General features: G+C 56.8%; 1 protein-coding gene across 2 annotated transcripts in view; it reads right to left on the reverse strand.

The window, feature by feature from the left end:
* Nucleotides 1–6731: 6731 nt before the first annotated feature.
* Nucleotides 6732–20853, reverse strand: part of LOC144729573 (spectrin beta chain, non-erythrocytic 1-like) — an 87860-nt gene continuing 73738 nt past the window's right edge. For both annotated transcript variants that reach the window (XM_078609919.1, XM_078609920.1), the window contains 11 exons: nucleotides 20025–20175; nucleotides 18901–19145; nucleotides 15727–15865; nucleotides 15401–15485; nucleotides 14421–14617; nucleotides 13544–13674; nucleotides 12938–13001; nucleotides 11998–12137; nucleotides 11120–11293; nucleotides 10302–10344; nucleotides 6732–9694 (listed from right to left, as the gene is read on the reverse strand). In XM_078609919.1, coding sequence (XP_078466045.1) covers nucleotides 9407–9694; nucleotides 10302–10344; nucleotides 11120–11293; nucleotides 11998–12137; nucleotides 12938–13001; nucleotides 13544–13674; nucleotides 14421–14617; nucleotides 15401–15485; nucleotides 15727–15865; nucleotides 18901–19145; nucleotides 20025–20175 — 1657 coding nt within the window. In that variant the 3' untranslated portion in view covers nucleotides 6732–9406. The remainder of the gene's footprint in view (nucleotides 9695–10301; nucleotides 10345–11119; nucleotides 11294–11997; nucleotides 12138–12937; nucleotides 13002–13543; nucleotides 13675–14420; nucleotides 14618–15400; nucleotides 15486–15726; nucleotides 15866–18900; nucleotides 19146–20024; nucleotides 20176–20853) is intronic.

Consider the following 20853-nt stretch of genomic DNA (forward strand, 5'->3'; position numbering starts at 1 on the left):
TTCGCTGGAACAATCGACCGCCCAAGTAACTGTCAGCTCGAACAGGTGAAGGTGTCTTCAATGTCCTCGTGTCGAAGTTGAAACGTTGGAGCTGTTCGTCTCCCGGCCGGACAGCTCGCGTCTCCGCGCCAGCCTCTTTACGAACACGGCGTTGATGGCGCTGTTGCTCATCGCCACGCACTCCGCCAGGTAGTGGATGCTCAGCGAATGCCTCTGGCGGAGCAGCAGCGCCGGGTGGAGGTCCCGCAGCACGTGGCAGGGGGCCCAGCAGGCCACGGAGGCGGCCAGCACGCCCGAAAGAGCGAGCCGTGATCGCAGCCGCGATCGCAGCCGGCGCTGAGCTTCGTCCGTCTGTTGGGCTGGCGGCGTCTTGCGCCACAGTCGGGCGGAGAGGGCAGGGCGAGACACGGCAGAAGGGTGTGTGTCATGCGTGGCGTGTATGATGTGACGTGTGAAGTGCGTGTGTGTCATGTGTACTCTGTGTGGTGTGTGATGTGTGCTGTCATGCAATGTTGTTGTCGTTCCCCCGCCCAGACGATTAGCACGGTCGTATGTTGAACTTATTTCGCACCGTCGTAGCTACCGTACATCATACGTGGCCACATACGGTGCGAAATAAGTTCAACATACATCCGTGGAGTGTAATTGTTGGTGTGATGTGAGCTGTGTGTTGTGTGCTGTGATGTCTGATGCGCGGTGTGTGTGATGGGATGTGTGTGTGTGTTGTCCGGCAAAACAACCTCCTACCTCCTCGCGGTGCCGGACGGGCAACACTGTCGTGGGCAGTGCTGTGGGGGGAGGGCCAATGCCCATTGGCCTCTCCCCTCATGGCGTCTGTGACCACCACAGTGGCTAAACGGGGGCTCTGGACGGGTGCGAGGGGCTGGTAACCCCTCCACCTTCAATTAACCACCACTAAACTACGAATTAAACATAAACCTGTAATTAATAAGCTTGTGCCGGAGGCCCCGGGGGGTCAGGCTTTTATGACGTCTCCTGGCCAAACCCCACTTGGCGGAGCCAGGAGATTGAATTTTAACCCTCGGGGCTCCTCCAGAAACAACGAAAAACCATTGCGGATGGCCACGTGGAATGTTCGAACGCTCACTGCGGAGGAGAGGCTGCCACTCCTCTGTCGGGAGCTGGACCGGTACCGCCTGGATCTCTGTGGCATTCAGGAGGTCCGGTGGACCGGTTCTGGCTCCTGCCACCATGAGGGGTGGACAGTCCTCTACTCGGGGCAGGAGACTGCCAAACAACAGGGTGTGGCTCTTCTTCTGAACAAAAGAATGAAGGGGGCGTGGGAGCGTGGCGGTGAGGTGTGGGAAGCTGTAAGCCCCATGATACTTTGGGCTCGCCTTCCCATCAACCAGAGGCGAGGAGTGGTGGTCGTGGTTACTTATGCCCCCACCGAAGATGAACATCCGTGGAGGGATGCAGGCAAAGCCGATGAGTCGGACGCTTTCTATGACCTCCTGTCACAGGTGCTGGCTAAAGTGGCCACTCGGGACAGAGTCATCTTGTTGGGTGACTTCAATGCCCGAGTTGGTCATGATGCTGGCACCTGGTCTGGAGTGATTGGAAGGCATGGGCCAGATCAGCTCAATAATAACGGTAGGAGGCTGCTAGATTTTTGTGCAGCCCATGGGCTTGTAATTACCAACACGCTCTTCCGGCATCGGCACATCCACACAACATCATGGATGCATGCCGGGTCCAAGCAAGAACATCTGCTGGACTACGTAGTGACGGACCAGCGGATGCGAGCCCATGTCCTTGACACCAGGACCTACCGTGGAGCTGATCTGCCCTCTGACCATCGACTAGTCATCTGTAAGATGCGCCTGCCATTCTTCCACTCCGGTGGTGGGTGTACACCCAGGATCCCATTCCAACCAAAAGTGGCCTGGTCTAAGTTAGCTGATGAAAGTTGCAAGCGAGAATTTCATCATCGCTTGCAGCTGGGGTTGGCATCGTCCCCCACTCCACCTGATGTCGAGGGTAAATGGGCGAGGTTTAAGACTGTGACTCATGCAGCTGCAATGGCTGCTTTGGGTACGCGGTCCAGACCTCCCCGGGAACCCTGGCTGACGGAGGAGGTGTTCAGGTTAATTGAGAAAAAGCGACAGGCCCACTCTCATCGCCTACAGCATCCCACGTCAGAGAATGAGGAGGTTTACCGCAGTCTTCGCTCGGAGGTTCGGAGAGCCGTGAGGCGCTGTAAGGATGGGTGGTGGTCGCGGGTTGCTGAGGAGATGGAGTCTGCCTCAGTAGCCCGCGATCACAAATCACTATTTAACTCCATCAAAAAAGTAACCTGCAGCGCCACACCTATTACCATCATTAGAGGAAAAAACGGTGATCCAATCTCCAACCCCCAGGAACAGGTTTGCAGATTTGCTGAGCATTTCTGTGAGGTCCTGGGGGAGGGAAAATCTCTCAGCCAGGAAAACATCATGGCACAAAGTGGGGATAACCCTGCTGAGGCTGCGGTGCCTCAAATATTGGAAGAGGTCACCCCCTGTGAGTGGCTGGCTGAGGTACCAGCTGTTGAGGAAGTACTGAGGGCGATCCGGAGTCTGAGACCAGGGAAGGCACCGGGCAGAGATGATCTCCCAGGCGAAATGCTGAGGGAGGGTGGCGTTTGTGCACAGACTGCCCTATATGACATCATAACAACAGTCTGGACCACTGGACGGGTTCCGCAGGACTGGAAGGATGCCCTGGTGGTCCCCCTCTTTAAGAAGGGGTACCGTACCGACTGTAACAACTACAGGGGCATCTCACTCCTCAGTGTGCCGGGTAAGGTCCTGGCAAGGATTATTCAACATCGCCTTGCTAGGCATGCTGAGGAGAGGCTTGCGGAGCCCCAATGTGGTTTCAGGAAAGGGCGGTCCTGCACAGATGCCATATTTTCTGTCCGTCTGCTACAGCAGAGGTGTAGGGAATTCCAAAAAGACCTACATCTCTGCTTTATTGACCTGGTCAAGGCCTATGATACCATCAGTAGGACTGGGCTCTGGGTTGTTCTTCGTGCTTTCGGAGTCCCTGACCCTCTGCTCACGATCATTAAGGACCTTCATGATGGTGAGCGGGCCCGGGTAAAACTACGTGGCCGGGAGTCGGAGCCTTTCCCTGTACACCTTGGGGTGCGACAGGGATGTCCTCTGGCTCCCACATTATTTAACATCTATTTCGACTGCGTAGTTCGTGAAGCCTTCAATAGCTGTACCGGGGGAATTACCATTTGGTACAGATATAATGGGAGGCTGATCGACGCCCGGGTGCGATCAAGGGATGGCTCCCTATTGGTCAACCACGTTATGTATGCCGATGATTTGGTAATAGCTGCTCATTCAGAAGAGGAGTTGGAGACGCTGCTGCTGAGACTGGAGTGTGCCACTAAGAGGTGGGGCCTTACCATCAGCCCCACCAAAACTAAGCACCTGCCTGGGTATTTTGTACCATCGGGCACTCCGCCCCCACAACTCCCAATCGGTGATGGGGCAGTTGTGGAGAGAGTAGAGAGTTTCCCATACCTGGGCAGTGTGCTCATGACCGGCTCCAGTTTATCAGCAGAGGTCTCACTCCGAATCAGTCGAGCGGCAATATCTTTTCATCGGTTGCGTAACGCTGTGTGGAAGCTACCTGGTCTGTCGCTCCGCACGAAGCTTCAGGTCTTCTCGGCCACGGTCATTCCCTCCCTTCTCTACGCTTGCGAAACGTGGACCCCCCTAGTGGAGCATCTTCGCCGGTTGGAAACATTTAGGCTGGCCTGCCTACGATCCATCCTGGGTTTAACCAGGCTGGATTGTGTGAGGAGCTCACAAGTCCTTGAAAGATCTGGGCAAAGTCCCATCAGTGAGCTCCTCCGGCAGGCAAGGCTGCGTTGGCTGGGTCATGTAGCCCGCATGCCCAGCCACCGCATGCCTAAACAGCTTTTGTTCGGCCGGATCGAGGGGGCTAAACGGGCGCGGCACGGGCTAGAGAAGAGATGGAGTGATGTGGTACAGGATGACGTGGAGCTGAGTGGACTTGCCGATGACTGGTACCAGCGGTGTCAAGATCGGCCTCAGTGGAGGAGGCTCGTGAAGGACGCTACTGGGCAGTTGGAGGCAGTCGCCCTCCAACAACAACGGAGGGCGGAGGAGCGACGCTCACAACAACGAGCGGAGCGCCGGGTGGCTAAAGCACAGCAAGTTGGCACAGTAGGGGGCACAGGTGGTGCATCAGCCAGTCATCTCGGTCATCTCGGTCAGTCGACCCGTGGCACCTGCTGGGTCTGCCCCGTGACCTCCTGCCAGCGGGCGTTCGACACTTCACGTGGCCTCAGGGTGCAAATGGCCTGGCACAAGCGTCGTGGTGACGTCACCGCCACTTAGTGGCGAATGGCGGTTGTTGTTGTGTGTGTTGCGCGCTGTACGCAATGACGAGTGGTGTGCGATGATAGATGTGGGGATGCGTGTGATGTGGAGTGCGATGAGCGCTATGACGTATAACATGATGGGATCCATGCTGTGGGCAAGCGCGTGCCCTCCCCGGCTGTGTGATGAACGATGTCACGAGGAGCGATATGATGATGAGCGATGTGATAATGATGAGGAGGGATGTGATGATTAGGAGCGATATGATGACGATGGTGAGGAGCGATGCTGGAGGCGTGTAGCGCCGTGTGTGTGCACGCTGTGTGTGTATACGGTGTGTGTGTGTGCACAGTGCGTGTGTGCACGCTTTGTGTGTGTGTGCACGGTGTGTGTGTGTGTGCACAGTGTGTGTGTGTGCACGGTGTGTGTGTGTGCACGCAGTATGTGTGTGTGTGCACGGTGTGTGTGTGTGTGCACGCAGTGTGTGTGCACGCAGTGTGTGTGTGTGTGTGCACGCAGTGTGTGTGCACGGTGTGTGTGTGTGCACGGTGTGTGTGTTTGTGTGTGCACGGTGTGTGTGTTTGTGTGTGCACGGCAATGGCGAGCAGCGCGTGGGTGGAGACGCAGAGCGCCGCCGTGCGCACGAAGTCCAGCCCGGCGCGGGCGCGCGCTCCGTGTCGCCGCGCAGCAGGCGGCGGTGCCACGCGAAGTGGCCCACGGCAGCTCGGGGCCGTTCGCGGTGCCACCGCCAGGTCCGACGCCGCCAGGGTGGCCATCAGCGAGTTCGTGACGCTGCTGCCGCCGCGGCGGGGGCGGTGGCGCTGACGGCCTCGTGGAATTGTTGCGCTGCTGACCGGGTGACTGGCTCGCTTATTGTGAACACTTCTGCTCGTTGTGTTTTTACTGAAACAATAACATCCCGAAGGCGAGCGCTGCGACAAACTCACAACACAGCTCGTCAACACCAGTTTCCCGCGTGTGGAAAGTGTCGGCAATGTTTGCGTTCAAATAGAGCACTGTACTTAAAGAGTGTCACGCTTCACGTCAATGCCAGTTATCATGCGCGCGTCTCTCCACGTGCGGAGTCTCTCCACGTGCGGAGTCTCTCCACGTGCGGAGAGACTCCACGTGCGGAGCCTCTCCACGTGCGGAGCCTCTCCACGTGCGGAGAGACTCCACGTGCGGAGTCTCTCCACGTGCGGAGCCTCTCCACGTGCGGAGAGACTCCACGTGCGGAGTCTCTCCACGTGCGGAGAGACTCCACGTGCGGAGACTCCACGTGCGGAGAGACCCACGTGCGGAGTCTCTCCACGTGCGGAGAGACTCCACGTGCGGAGAGACTCCACGTGCGGAGCCTCTCCACGTGCGGAGAGACTCCACGTGCGGAGAGACTCCACGTGCGGAGTCTCTCCACGTGCGGAGAGACTCCACGTGCGGAGCCTCTCCACGTGCGGAGCCTCTCCACGTGCGGAGATACTCCACGTGCGCAGAGACTCCACGTGCGGAGCCTCTCCACGTGCGGAGAGACTCCACGTGCGGAGAGACTCCACGTGCGGAGCCTCGCTGTGCCCGCGTCTCTCCGCGCCGCACAATCCCCCGGCAGCACGCGGGCTCCCTGAACAGCCGCCTTCTCCCCAGCACCTGCAATGATTTCTCACGGGTTACCAGTCGTTATCATCATCATCATCCATGTCCTATTCACTGCTGGATTTTCCCACCCCCCACGCTGAGTGAATGTGCACAATGTGGCCGGGTTGAGCGTCCTCAACAGAAGGCCACACGGGGCTGGTGGTGCACAGCACGGGAGGGAGGGAGGGCCATGTGGAGTGGCTGTAGGAGCCCTGCTACATCAGTTGCTGTCACGATAACGATCCATCTCGCCCGGCGTCGAGACGAATGGGCCACACGCGGGTTTTGTGGGGTCGTGTCGCATGGCAGGTACCCACGTGACAACGCCGCCACCATCTGTCGAGAGCCGCCGCACTGTCGCTACTTGTAGCATCCTATGTCACGGCGAGGGTCCCGTGGATGAACGGGCACGGCTCACGCGTCGTCAACAGCGCCTTCTGCACCCGCCGCTCCAAAATTCAGCGTCCCGAATCGGAACGTTCACCTCTTGGCTGCCCGCGGAAACCTGCTGCTGCTGCTGCTCACGACGGCGTCTCCACCTGCCGCTGAGATCGAAGCAGCGGCGGCTCGCGCGCTGCCCGACGAACCCCCCCAGTGGTCCGACTTCCTCGCCCAGCGGCGACCAACACGGGGGGACCGTCAACATCAGCCACTCGCCCCCCGCCGCAGCTCCCCCCACCCCCCCCCCCCCCACCGTGACCCCCGCCACGCCACTCGTCAAGGAAGCGGGAATCGTCGTCACGGTCAGTTTTAGTTTTTATTAACACGACTGCTCACGCAGACTCCTTGTGTAGCACAGACACCACGCACGAAGGGTTACCATGCCGGCGGCAATGCATGAACTCCCTGCCGACAGCCGCAGGTCGCGGCCAGCGGTGAGAGAAGCGCGCAATTTGCTCTTGAACTACGGGCAGCGCTTAAAGCCCCAGCAGAGAGACAGGAGGACGCCCTGGTTCGTGTCGCTGCGAGACTCGGGATGGGGGATTCGGGGCCTCAATCCTCCCAGGGTGGCCGTGCTCAAGGGATTCAGCCGGAGCTGTCCGGGGGCTCCGACTCCGGAAAACACGTCCCGCGCCCGGCACACCACATCCAGTGCACTACTGCGCGACGTCTTGTGGCTACTGCCAGGTTTGTGACACCTGCCGGGTCCTCCCAGCGCCCCGGAAAGATTCGGCTAGAAGCGAAGCCCTGGCGACATCACCCCCTCCTCCTCTCCCCCCCTCGCTCCCCTCCCCATCTCATGGCCCCGCTGCTCCTACAGAGTCCCAGGGGTTCTGCGGCTGCCCCGTGGGGAAGTCGGCACCAGACCCCGCAGCAGCAGCAGCAGCACCACCGCCGCCGCCGCCACGAGCGACAACGCGAGACCTTGGCACAAGCGCAGAGGTGCATCTAGTCGCAGCCGTTTAGACTGTCGTAAAAAAAGTTTTCTCGAAACTTAACTACGTCTTAATTTAAAACGATGTTCTAAAATTTTACCTTTAATGATATTCACGTGTTGAGGTTAAAACGTGTTAAAAGTGGCACAAGCACATCTGCTAAAGCTCTGCACACTGGGGCTTTAATGTCAGCGCACGTTTCGCGTTTTTATTGATTAAACTGCATATTCTTTCTAGAAGCAAAAAAAGCTCTCCTCGCATCGAAACCTACGGGCCACCACGCAGGGCGACACCCCGGTCACCGTCCAGGCCGCCGCTGCCCTGCGCGTGAACCCCCGACCGGAACGAGCGCTGCACCGGGACGGGCGGCGCCTCGCAGATGGGACGACGACCCGGCGCTCCCACGGGGACGTCCCCCCCACCACTGCCCCCTCCCCTAGAGGATCGCGCGGAGCGCGTCCCAATGCCGCGCTCGATGGAACGCTTCTTCTTCTACTCTGAGCCGACGTTAGAAAGCGCATCAAGCCGACAGAAGCACTCGTCCACGGGAGTGGAACAGCGCAGGGGCTTGCTAGGCAAGAGCGGCGGTTCCCCCTTACCCGCTAACACACACGGAATGCATACATTAATGCACCTTACAGTTAAAGCACACATACACAAACTAGTTTTTTTATATTATGAATTTAACCTGCATTTTAACCCCATAAAGTTTGTTTACAAACACTAACAGTTGGTTACTAGTTCTGCCTCTCCCGCTCATCAATGTCACTTAATCCTTTCTTTATCTTCAGCTCTCTCTCTCTCCCTCTAACAACATACACATTCCATTATTCCTGTACACGAAAAACTTTGTAATTTCAATAAGGAAAGAAAAAATAAGCAATGGCCATATTGGGCACAAGGCCAAAAAAATGGTAGCAGTGGCCGTGCCACATCACGGCACTTGGCTATAAGAGCTGCTGGAGGAGACCGGCGGGGCAATTCACAGGATCTTAAAGTGACCCCCGACCGACGGTGAGATCCCGACCTACGTCTAAAAAAAAGAGCATTTGAGATCAGACTCTAATAAAAAATTAACTATTTGCACAAATCTACAACCGAATATAATGTCTGGAACTTGTGTATTTGCATAACATCAAAGGCAGCTCAGCTTATATAGCCACGTGCTAAAATGGTCGATAATAATTTGAGTTGGGTTGTTCGAAATGCATATTTCGTGTTGCTTCTACTTTGCTCGCTCCGAGCGAGACCCGGCGTGGACTCTCACCGGGGCCCACAGCATGCGGCGTTTTGGTTTCACGATTTTTAAAAAGGGAAAAATAAAATCCCCCCCCCCCCCCCCAAAACAAAGGACGAGTTGCTGCACTCCGCCCACGCCTTCCTCTGCACTGATGGCCCCGCAGTGTATGGGGGGGGGGGGGGGGCAAAAAAAAGTACCCAGGATCAGTGGTACCGTAGTGTCACACGCGAACCCACGACCTCATCGCCTCGCCCCCCACCACTCTGGCACGTCCTCTATCCACGCTCTCGCTGCCACCCGCAGAGATACACAACCACTACCTCGAGTGCCGCCCTGCGCCCCCCCCCCCCGCCCTTAAGATGTCCCCACATGCCACGTACACTGCACATGGATTACAAAGTTAATGTGAACATTACGCATTTGTTACTCGACAACTTGCTCTTTACAAGGGAGATGTTCGGACCCTACAACAGCCCCTAAGTAGTGGCAGATCCGCAAGGAGTCGGCGAGGAACGATGCCCCCGTATTTAACTAGAATGTCATCTCCAGGTCAATCGAGCAATTAAGGTTACGGGTAACGAAGTTAGGGCTAGCAGGGTTGTTACACCCTCACCATCTCTCGCTCCACGACTACCGGGCACACCAACAGCTGTGTTCTAGTGCTTAGCGGGCGCGGGATATGCCATCGAAACAAATGCTAGTAGCAACGCCGTTCTATTTCTATTCTTCTCGTCTAACATTCCGTCTCTACTGGCTAGGTATCCAAAATGTTTCTCTCCTCCCCGCCGGCTCTCCGTTTACTTTTTCTTCCCGAAGAAGCTGAAGCGCTTCTCGCTCTTGCGGCTCGGGCTCGTCGTGTCGCTGGCGGCCGAGCCCGGCGACGTCGGCTTGCGGCGCAGCACCACGGCAGCAGGCGACTGCTGCTGCTGCTGCTGCGGCTCCCCACCGCCGAGGCTCGCCGTGTCCCCGCCGCCGCCGCTGGGCAGCCCGCTGGCGCTGGCGCTGCCCCCCATCCCCACGCCGCTCGCGCTCCCCGAACCCATCCCGTTCCCACAGATGCTCTGGATCCAGGCGTTCATCTCGTCCTGGGGGAAACGCGACGGTGCGGTCAGAGACGCTCAGCCCGCAACTGTTTCCCTTCGGGCGCTTGTGATCCAAGTGCGCTTCTGCGTGTCGTGCTCCAGATTTCGTTGCTACATATATACAGTAAAACCTGGATAGAATGGATGCGGGTGTGTCGATGTGTATGGTGTGTGAAGAGTTTGGAAAACAACTTTAAAAAATATTGGGGCAAGAGGCACTAGTTCCATTGTAGATAATATGGAATATTGGATGCTTTAGCAAGGCCAGAGCCCCATATGTGTCGAATTAACAAGGGTTTACGATATGCGTGTGTCGTTCAATAATCTAAGTCTGCATGCATTGGGAATCACAATAAGCGATTGTTGAATAGCGACATATTCCATGCACACACGCGTGGATATACGCGGTGATTCATCGCGACGCGTGGGCAGCGTTTAACTAAAACCATTCTCGCGCACAGGGGGGAGATGTGTGTGGGGTGTGTGGGGGGTGTGGGGGGTGTGGGGTGTGTGGGGTGTGTGGGGGGTGTGGGGTGTGTGGGGGGTGTGGGGGGTGTGGGGTGCGTGGGGTGTGTGGGGTGTGTGGGGCAGCGTGTGGGTGGAGACTTACGTCGTCCTTGGCTTGAAACAGGTATTCACTCCCGTCCGCAAGCCTGGCAAGACAACCAGCCACGCGCTCGCTTACCGTCGTCACACACAGAGACAGCATCTGCACCCTTCGTGAACACGCGTCGACAGATCTATCTACCTTGTTCACAAGCTGGAATGTCGTCCTCTGTCGCTAACATCTGAACGGTTGTTCCGGTGTGACGCTACACGACACAGGACGGTTGTTCCGGTGTGACGCTACACGGTACAGGGCGGTTGTTCCGGTGTGACGCTACACGGTACAGGGCGGTTGTTCCGGTGTGACGGTACAGGGCGGTTGTTCCGGTGTGACGCTACACGGGACGCGGTGCCAACGCCGACGCTCCCACGCTGGCCAGGCATCTAGGGAGAGGTGCGCATGGCCGCACTTCACTGCGTCACACGCGGCCTGCCGACAGACCGTCTGCGACAGCCCCACGCGTGCTGCCGGGTGGACGGGGGGGAGCGGGTGGATATTGGAAAGCATTCCTCGGTGATTCGACTGCCGCGCCGGGAGACCGAACCGGTTCGGTGTGCTCGCCAGTGCGCCGCGGCCGCGTGCCGCCGTGCACATTAAAAGTTGAACTTCAGTTGCGTTCCCTCGCTGCCGAAGATAAACCAAGTACAGCCTCACAGAGTTTAAGGGCCTTCAGAAGACCCTGAGCTTTGGGATGTTTGGCCATTTCCAAAACAACCAAATGCGCACGACGGGAGAACCTACTTGCTGTACCGCCTCTTACGGGTACCGTGCATGCGGCAGCCACAGCAAGCCTTCCCTCCGCGGGCGCGCGGCAGACTCACTGCAGCTTGAAGACGTGCTTCCTCTTCTTGTAGTCGGAGGCCACCTCGCAGGCGGCGCCGGCGAGGGGCAGGGGGGGCTCGTTGTGGTACAGAGCCCCCGCGGCGGCGCTCTTGTTGTCCTTGTAGAAGCCCAGGCCGAGGTCCGTGAGCTTGCAGAACACCGTGTTCCAGGACCTGCCGGTCACACACCACAAGCGAGGGTCCAACCGTCGCTGCCTCGTCCCTGTGGCTCGGTACTGCTCGGCAAGGCAAAGCGGCTACGTGTGGCGGGCTCGGAAAAACACGGGAAGCGTCGCTGGAAGGGGCGAGAGAGCCAGTGGCCGAGACTACCGATGGAATGGCAGACGAATGCGGGAACACGCGCGGGAGAACGTCTGCCGCAGAGATGGAATCATGAAATCAGTTCGTGTGCAGCTGCTAGCCGAATTGGACTTCTCTTCCCTGACTTCTCCTCCCTGGCGCTGCCGTACTTGGGATGAGTTTTTAACTTAAAATTATTAGGTTTTCAGATTTTTAGAAATAGTTTGGATCTCTTTTTTTTAAAATTGAGTAATAATTTAACGCGTCTACGTTGTTACAAAAGTGACGTCATCCGAAGCAACGCAACTTCACTATTGCTCGGGAAAATAGGGTGCCACCATTTCCTGCGACGTCACACTTTAAGAACAATCTGATATTAAAACATTCTTGGATTTTCCAAAATTTCACACCGAGGCCCGACTTTTATATCCCTTGGATTCCTCTGAACTTCGTGAACACGTTGATACGTGGGGAGAAAGCGGTGCGTCGGGCTGGGCGCGGGAGCGCAGCAGCTGAAGAGGAGCGCCGAGCGTGACGGCGGCACACTGGGCCTCTCGTGAGCGCGTGCGCCGGGTCACCTGCTGGAGGCCTTCTTCCCGTTGGCATCGAGCTCGTGCTTGCGGTGCAGGGAGCCCTCCTTGAGCGTGGCGGGCTGCACCTCGTCCGCGGCCGTTGGCACGGCGCTGCCGTCCGCCTCCTTCGCGTCCTCTCCGTTGGCCTGCGAGGCGACGCACAACGACGAGCGTGAGCCGAGCGCCAACCGAGCGTGTAAAATAGATCCACTGCTCGATTAATGGTTGGGCAGTTTTCATCTCTGTTGGCCGTTTTGAACCAGTGGTGGGAATGACATTCCTATGGCCAACCGTGAATGTGAACACCGTAACGACGATGGAGCGAGCAGACTGTCGACCGGGATTCATCCGACTGCTCTGGCACACCATCGACAGCGTGGTCACAGTCTGGCCTCTGACCACACTCGGCTCCACGTGCTCCACGTGCTCCACGTGTAATTGGGGCGTCAACGTTTGTGGGATAGAGGTCATCCCCCGCTCATCGGATGACCGTCGAACAAAGACGGTCACCGTGTCGCGCGCTTTCAGAGGCGCTTCTGCGGCCGTCTGGAACGCTCTTCCTTCCGATATGAGGAAGCCACTGGAGCTATGCACTTTTAAATCATCTAGCTTGAAAACTAGTTTCTTTCGAAACCGCTTTTTGTGTGTTTAGGTTGTTATCCTTTCCCTGTACCTCCAATTAGCACAGTTGGCTATGTATGGTGCAAAAGAAGTTCAAGATAGGTACATGAAACGGGACAAACGTTGGTGAACAGGGAGCCCAGCGACCTCTTCCGTAGCACAGCAGCAACGCGTTAGCCGCTGAGGAAGCGTGTGACGTGAATCGCAGGATGAGGACGACTGACCCCAGTGCTGTGCACTCGGAGACCCCGAGACATCCCACGTGGCGTGCCACACGGACGCATTCGCGCGACACAAAACAAGCCGGGTGCGAGCGACGCCCCACCTTCGGGGACTCTTGATCAGACGGGATACCATTCTGCACAGTCTGTTCCATTAACTCTTTTTCCCTGCAAAAAAATAGAAATGATAGCATCACGGCGAGGTACGCGATCGTCAAGGAAGCCGCACGAGTCTCTAACGCAGACAGTCGCACGCTCAATACGCAGTCCAGATTGAAAGAGACGGACATTGTTGATCGTGTCACAGCCAAATCGTTACAATGTCACCAAGCGCTGATCAAATGCATTGCAAATTCGTTTTAGAGTTACCCATCTTGGTAAATGACTTCTTTCTTGACAAATACATAAATAACCTGACGCCATTCCTCTGAGTAAATCACATTCCAATCGTACCTTGACAAAAAGTTAAAGAACGGTAATATACACAATGTAATACATTGAATTCCATTTTCTAACAGCCGTGCGTGGCAAGGTCAGTGCCGTGACCAATGCGGCAAACCCGAGGCAACCAATGGGGAGCTGAGCAGCGGTGAAGTCTCAAGAAGTCTTGTAACTGGGACAAAGCCTCGTGGCGTAGTTGCGCTCGACGCGTGTGGGGCCTCGTCCCCTAGTCCTGCGCGAGCCCGGGGAAGCTCCCCTCTCTCTCTAACCTCTCCTCCTGCTCTGCTGCCCGCCGCGCCTCCTCCTCCTCCTCCTTCTCCTGGCGCTCGCGCTCCAGCTGCTCTTGGCGCCTCTCCTCCGCCAAGCGCGCCTCCCGCCGCTTGTGCTCGCGGACCTCCAGCTGTGCCGCCAGACACACGGGGACACGGACGACCGCGCGCAGATCTGAGTGGTGAGAGTCGTGGGGGCTACGGAAACCACCACGTAAGAGAAGAGAGATGAGTCCGAGTGTGGTAATGGAGGCACGGGTGCTCTATCCGTGTCACTGTGGGGATCAGAGAGGAGCAGGACGCTCGGCGACTCGAAAATAAGTTGTCGGCGTTCGAGCGCAGGAGTCCGACACGGACGCTGGGAATTCCGTGACGGTGCAGGAGAAGCGACGCAGAGTCCCGAGGAGAAGAGGGCAGGCGACGGCTGTGGACGTGATTCGGCATAGATTGTTACGCTGGGTGGGACGCGTCCAGGGTGGGGGAGACGGGCATTGTGGGGGTCTCTGCGAGACAAGAGCTAAGGCCAGATGGGGGAGGCTTGTTAGCGGAGACCTTGGAGGCCGCCTGTCGACCGCGCAGGAGCTGCGAGATTTGACGGAGGGGCGGTGCCATCGGCGGCTTTGGCCACGATGGCGAGAGGCGGTGAGGCAAACAAGGTCTTGTATCCGTCTGTGTGTGTATCCGCGCGTGTGTGTGTGTCTCTGTGTGTCGGTGTACGTGTCTTTGTTGGTGCATGTGTGTTCGTGTATCCGTATGTGTGTCGGCGTGTGCATATCCGTGTGTGTGCGTGTGTCGGTGTGCGTGTGTCGGTGTGCGTGTGTCTGTGTGCGTGTGTCGGTGTGCGCGTGTGTCGGTGTGCGTGCGAGCGAGCACACACAGTGGTCAGCCTCTCGAGCAGCGCGATGCGCTCCTCCCAGGTGCCGGCCGACTTCTCGAAGGCCTCCTGCCGCTTGAGCAGCTCGTCCACCTCGTCTGCGCTCTCCCCAAACTCCTGGCACGTGACGTGCGGCTCCTGCGCCAGCAGCCAGGCCTCCGCCACGCCGGCGTCCCTCGCAAACTGGTGCACCTCCAGCACTGCACGCAGCGCACACACGCACGCACGCACGCAGCGCACACGCGCACGCACGCACGCAGCGCACACACGCACGCACGCAGCGCACACACGGACGCACGCAGCGCTCACGCGCACAGCCTTCCAACGAGCGTTTGTCCTCGGAAGTATTTCATTATTCGATTTATATTCATGCTGAGACCACGGGGCTCGGACAGCAGCTCTGCCCCGGATAGCAACTCACGTTTCACTGATGCTGGATTATCTTTAGGAGCGTTATTGTGACCCCTCATTACAAACGGACAGAGGAACACGTAGACGGACAGACAGAGGTGATTTTATATCCATCCCCATCACAGCCGAATGTTATAAATATATTACGCGTTTAATAATAAATGTCCCTAAGGTGAGGGCTTGCAGAGGCCTTCATCCACGAGGTGAGGGACCTCGGCTTGTTGGGTGACGATGAGGGTATTGACTCCCCTGCAGCGATATCAGAGACCGCACGGCCTGCCCCCGACACCCGCCACTCTGCGCTGCTGCACAGACGTCGTGCGGTCACGACCGCTGCCATGGAACCTTCCCGCGACACCGGGTTCCGGCAATGCTCGAAACGGACTTGTTGAAAGGCGAATGCAAGGAATATTTGTTTCTTTAGTTTTCTTTAAGACAGTAAAATCTGATAATGAGCATGGACAAAATGACCATATTTAAATAGTTAACACTTCGCAGCCCACACATCCTGTGATCATCCAGAGCAACGGCTACAAGGGACATGAGGGAGGGAGGGAGGGAGGCTCGCTTACTGAGCTTGAGCCACTCGGCGCGATCCTCCCAGTGCAAGACCATGCCCTTCCGCTTGCCCTTCAGCTGCTCCAGCTTCTCCTCAATCTGCATCAACAACAACAATAACAATGGCGGCAGCAGCAGCAGCAGCTTTCTCGAGTGTGCGGTGGAACATGGTGAATATTGGCACTGGAGTCGTGACGGTGATGGCGATCCCACGACGTAGCTCGCGAAATAATATTCTCATTAACCATCGTCTGTTTTTTGTCTTTCAAAATATCGTCAAATTGTGATTATCGTCGATTGTTTAATTCTTCTGAGACACTGGGTGCGCCGGTGGCGGTACCTCGTCGGAGGCGTAGTGCCCGCGGTCGAGCAGCGACTGCCCCATCTCCACCACGGCGACGAAGCTGTCGTTACGCGCGTCCATCTCGGCCTTGACGCCCTGGTGGTTGGTGATGTGCAGCTCGGCAGAGGAAACGTCCCTGGGCGCATGACGAGACGCACACACGCACACACACGCGCACGCACGCACACACACGCGCACGCACGCACGCACACGCACGCACACACACACGCGCGCACACACGCACACGCACGCACACACACACGCGCACGCACACACACACACGCACGCACACACACACGCACGCACGCACACACACGCGCACACACATACACGCGCACGCACACACACACACACGCACACGCGCACGCACACACGCACACATGCTCGTGTGTCAGTAACTTCACTCGTTCACTCCGGCCTCCTGCGCCGTCTCGTGAACGTCATTCGTCGTAATTCGTACCCCCTCCCCCCCTCATATAAATCGTTTCCCGGGAGCAGAGAATTTATCGGTGAAAATTTCAGACATTCAAAATTGCTCGAAACAACGCTGGGTAGCATGTGCCGTCTCCCGGCACATCGGAGCCACGCCAGCCCAGAGCCCTCACGGCACTGGTGGAGTTCCGCTGGCGACGTGCTCAGCCAAGCCAGAACCAAAATGCAAACTGGCCTCACAAGAAGCCTGAACCTGGCTCAGGGTTAAGCAGGGCCCGGCACGGGGTTAATCATTTTAGTTCGTTGTGCGTGAGGTCAGTGGCACGGCACAGCTCGTGCAATGGAAAAACAGCCTGGCTCCCCCCCTCCTCGAGCCGTGCAGGGCTGGCTCGGCACGGCCTTGGCATGGGCTTGAACGTGCCAGTGGAAACGAGGTGCGCCCTTACACTGGCATGGAGAGATCAGTGACAATCAGGCGACGTGACCAACAGTCGCGAGACTGTGGCCAGTACGCCTGCCCGCTCACATGCCTGCGAGACCGCTGCTGTATCGGCTATTGGAACCTTCCATTATCCGGGCCGACAGCCACGCTCCCATTTTCACCGCTAGATACGCGGGGACGCCTGTGGGCATCGCAACAGCGGCAGTTAAGTTCTTCTCCGCAGACTCCATCTCAAATGTGTGCATCCCACGATCCTGCAGCCAGCTTGCAGAAAGCGTCTTTACTCTTGGCGCTATCGTTTATCCCAAGCACTCGCTCTCCGCTAACCCTCTCCCCTTCTACAGGACCCTCCGCCCTCTATCATTGCGAAATATCCCCCATCCACCACTCCCTCGCGTGAGCAGCTGCTGCTGCTGATGAGATCTGCATCCCTACTTTTCTAACATCTCTACGTGACTACCACAACTCGTTTCTCTACATTTCGCCCCCTGTAATTTAAGCTGAAGTTGCGAGTGCTGTTATAATCCGGGAGGTATGTGCGTGTGTGTATCAGTCAGGTGGGGAGCGGTAGTGTAGCCGGTTAGCGCTACGCTGCGCTATGACCCTGGCGACCCGGGTTCGATTCCCGCTCACGGCCAACACCAGTGACGATTATCTAAACCGGTCCTGGGCCTCCCCTAGGTCGACTCAGCCTCAGGGAGACAAAGGCGGTCGGGCGTGGTAATGGCCACCCACCCCCTCGTGTGCCGTTCCAGCCTTCATAGGTGCCACTCGCTAACAGCACTTGCCCCTACAGTCTGTTAAGGCTACACGGGGGGGGATCTTTGTCTTGTCTTGTGTGCATGTGACCAGATTTGTATAACTGTGCCGACACCGGGGTCAAAAAGTTTGGGGTGCGTCTGATTTTCCAGAGGGTCTTATAACGTGGGGAATACAGTAGTGTCATTATGCAAGCAGAGCCCTGCAGCGCCACAGGGAGATACGAGAATAGAAGCGGGAATACAAATCGCGGCAATTTGCCGAACAGCGGAGAAGGTGAATGTGTAATCCCCCCGCGAGGGAGCGTGTGCTTCGAGGCAGCCTGCCATCAATATTGACGAACTCCACGCCCCCGGCTGCAGCCGATCATCAGGTGCCGTGCAGCTCGGCGCCGAGGGCCGGGAGGGCTGGGAGGGCTCGCCGTGTCGTGGGGGGCGCTGACCCCTGAGGCCGTCTCCGCCACGGTAAACGTCCTTGTCAGCCGGAGCCCTCGCCGGAGTCACATCTTTCGTCAATTTCTGCTTTTGGATTTTTTTTCCCCCTCCGGGTCCTCCGGGGTTTTTCCCTCCACGTTTAGAAAAACGCGTTTCGATTATTTGGCTGCGATCAATATCCACATGATAACCCACTTGGTTGAGATAGAATTTGTGCGCTGGTCGATTCTGAAAAAGAAGCTAATAGCTCAGTGGGCTTCAACTGGTCAAATAAAAACAAGTAATTTGCTTCCCACTCGTATACTTTGCACTCCTATCGTGTTTTTGTTTCTTATTGTAACCTTCTGCCCCGCCCCTACTGGACATCTGTGAAAAGAGTTTTATAGCTCATCAGATTCCTCCAGTAGAAATACAAATTCAGATTTGTGGTTGCGAATTAACTGTCTTCGGCGACCTGATGTGACAGCAGAAGAATTTTAACGAGGTCGGAGCGGAAGGTGCAAGGCCAATGGCAGTTCCGAGGTAAACAACATCTGTTAACGTATCCTTTATAGATTCATGCACTGCAGATCGATTTAGAGGTTGAAATGTAAGGTACTTTTATGGCAACATTTGTCAATCGCAGTGTAACTGACCCAACATGACAAACAATTGCATGATCTTTCTATCGGTAGAAAATATTATCAAGAGTGGCATCAAAAGAGAGCCTTTCCATGGGGGTAATAATCTGCATCAATTTCCATCAGGAATGCCTCCATCTTTGAGCATTACACGTCAACAAATCAGCTTCAATTGCATTACGAATAATTGACGGGTGCTTCATCCTCGACGTGACCCTCATTTCCGGATGAGGTGGGCGATGAGGTCCCTAAGACCCCGTGGCATTGCGAGTCTCTCGGTCGTGTGGCACTCACGGTCTCAGCCGGCATCACCCAGAAGCACGGCCTTTTCTCCTCAAGACTCCAGAACGCATTTTTAAATGATCTCAGAGGTAGCTCTGCTCTATCCACTTCCGCAAAACGGTCTCCAACACGGAGCGTCGCACCACTCCCACATCGATAACGCAATTGGGATATCTGTGTAAAAAAACGTAAATCCTCAGACCTTGGCTTCTCCTGAGCCTCCATCTGCCTCTCGATGCCCTCCATCCACAGCAGGAGGTCGCGGGCAGCGCTGAAGAAGCGGCACTTCTCCCACGTGTCGGAGAGCAGCTGGCGGCGCGTGGCACACGCCGCCAGCAGCCCCTCCCAGGCGCTCACGGCCTCCCGCTCCCTCTGGTGGATCTCCTCCGCCTTGTCCCCCGCGTACGATTCCTGCAGGCCGCGCGCCGACTCCTGGAGCGCCGTCACCTGCACGGCGACGAGACGACGTCGCATGAGCACCGCCCCACGCGAGGCCTCCGGGTCGTCATCACCGCCGGGACGATGAGGCGGTGAAGTCAATTCATCAACTGGTCGATTGCTCTGGTTCCTTTGAAAATTGGTGGCCGCCCCGACATCGGTCGGGACGGCCACTGGATTTAAACTGCGAAGCTCGACAACAAGCGCCACCGCTGGGCCACCGCTGGGCCACCGCTGGGCCACTGCTGGGCCACCGCTGGGCCACCACTGGGCCACCGCCCCACCGCCCCACCACCCCGTACTCCTACACAATTTGCTATTCGTCCAGCCCAGGGGTCGGCAACCTGCTGGTCTGGAGCCGCAGGCGGTGGCTCTTTATGGACTGCTTCGTGACGTTATTCGTTAAGGGCCGCCGTCTTGTATTCAAATTGCATTGCGGCTCTTGAAATAGAGGTTTTTTTACCTAATTCGAAAAAATATGGCTCTTGTTGTTATTTTGGTTGCCGACCTCTGATCCAACCATATGCAAGCTTCAGGATATATTATTGTTGTGACATCACCATCGCATTGTGGCTGCATGCTAAACACTGATTGTAAGGGCACACAGCCTACGTAGTAATGCGCCTACACAACAAACCCACTTTAGGGTGTGCTTGCTTAAACAAATGTTGTTGCATACTATTTGACTGGAAAGTCAATAGGCTGATGGACTAAAACACATATTTGATTTTGCCCACAATGCCCCACGGCAATGCATAACGAGTTTGTGTTACACGGTGAGAGAAACGAGTCGTTACGTTGCGCCGTGTTCATGCGGACTTCAGGAGCGTTTGCTCAGCGGCGCGCTCGGACCGAGGCTACGACGCCGGCGCCAACCCCCCCCTCCACCTGCGTGCCGAAGGCCTGCACGTCGGTCTCGAAGGCGGCGTGGGCCCTCTGCTGGCTCTCCACGGAGATGAGGTCCCGCGCGAGCTCGTCGGGCAGCAGCTGCTGCTTCTCGCGCACGCGCCCCAGCACCTCGCGCGCGTCGTGCACGAACCTGGCGGCGGCAGCAGCAGCAGCACGCGGCCGTCGTCACGCACCGCACGGCCCCCGGCCACGACGAGCGGGGACGAGTCTCCGTCTCTCTCACGACGATAAAGGTCAAAGGTAATGCTGCCGCCCTGCAATCGCTCGCTCCACTGCTGGCGGAAGGGCCTCTGCTGGAGGGAGCTCTAGAGTGACCCAGTAGAGGGTATTTGGCCTACTTTTTCGCAATGGCCAGACATCTTTGTACGTACGCATGTATGTTGCAGTTTTCTCGCACCGCACGTAGCCAAGTGCTAATCGGAGATGTGGTCTTTGAAAGTGGAATTACCCACATTTGACCCCACCACACGTGACCTGCTGATTGACTAACTATGGTGTACTCAATCATACATATGGGTGGACAGAGGATTAACACGGTTTTCGACGCACAGTGCGATAGAAGTCCAAAATACATACACATATAAAAAAAACTTGCGACCTCTGGATTGCAAGTCTAGTGTGTTCAGCATGATACCACGGCAGTAGCACCACCATCTCTCGTGCTATGACCAAAACGCCAATTATTTTAGCAGGAGGGTCCTGCAATAGGATGTTTAGGGGAGCGAGTGAATGTGTGGGCAAGTGGCTGAGTGGATGAGTGAGCGAGTGAGCGGGGGAGCAGGTAAGCAGGTAGGTAAGTGGGTGAGTA

This window comes from Lampetra planeri, chromosome 33, assembly GCF_965212315.1.
Source record: "Lampetra planeri chromosome 33, kcLamPlan1.2.h2, whole genome shotgun sequence".
Taxonomy (NCBI): Eukaryota; Metazoa; Chordata; class Hyperoartia; order Petromyzontiformes; family Petromyzontidae; genus Lampetra; species Lampetra planeri.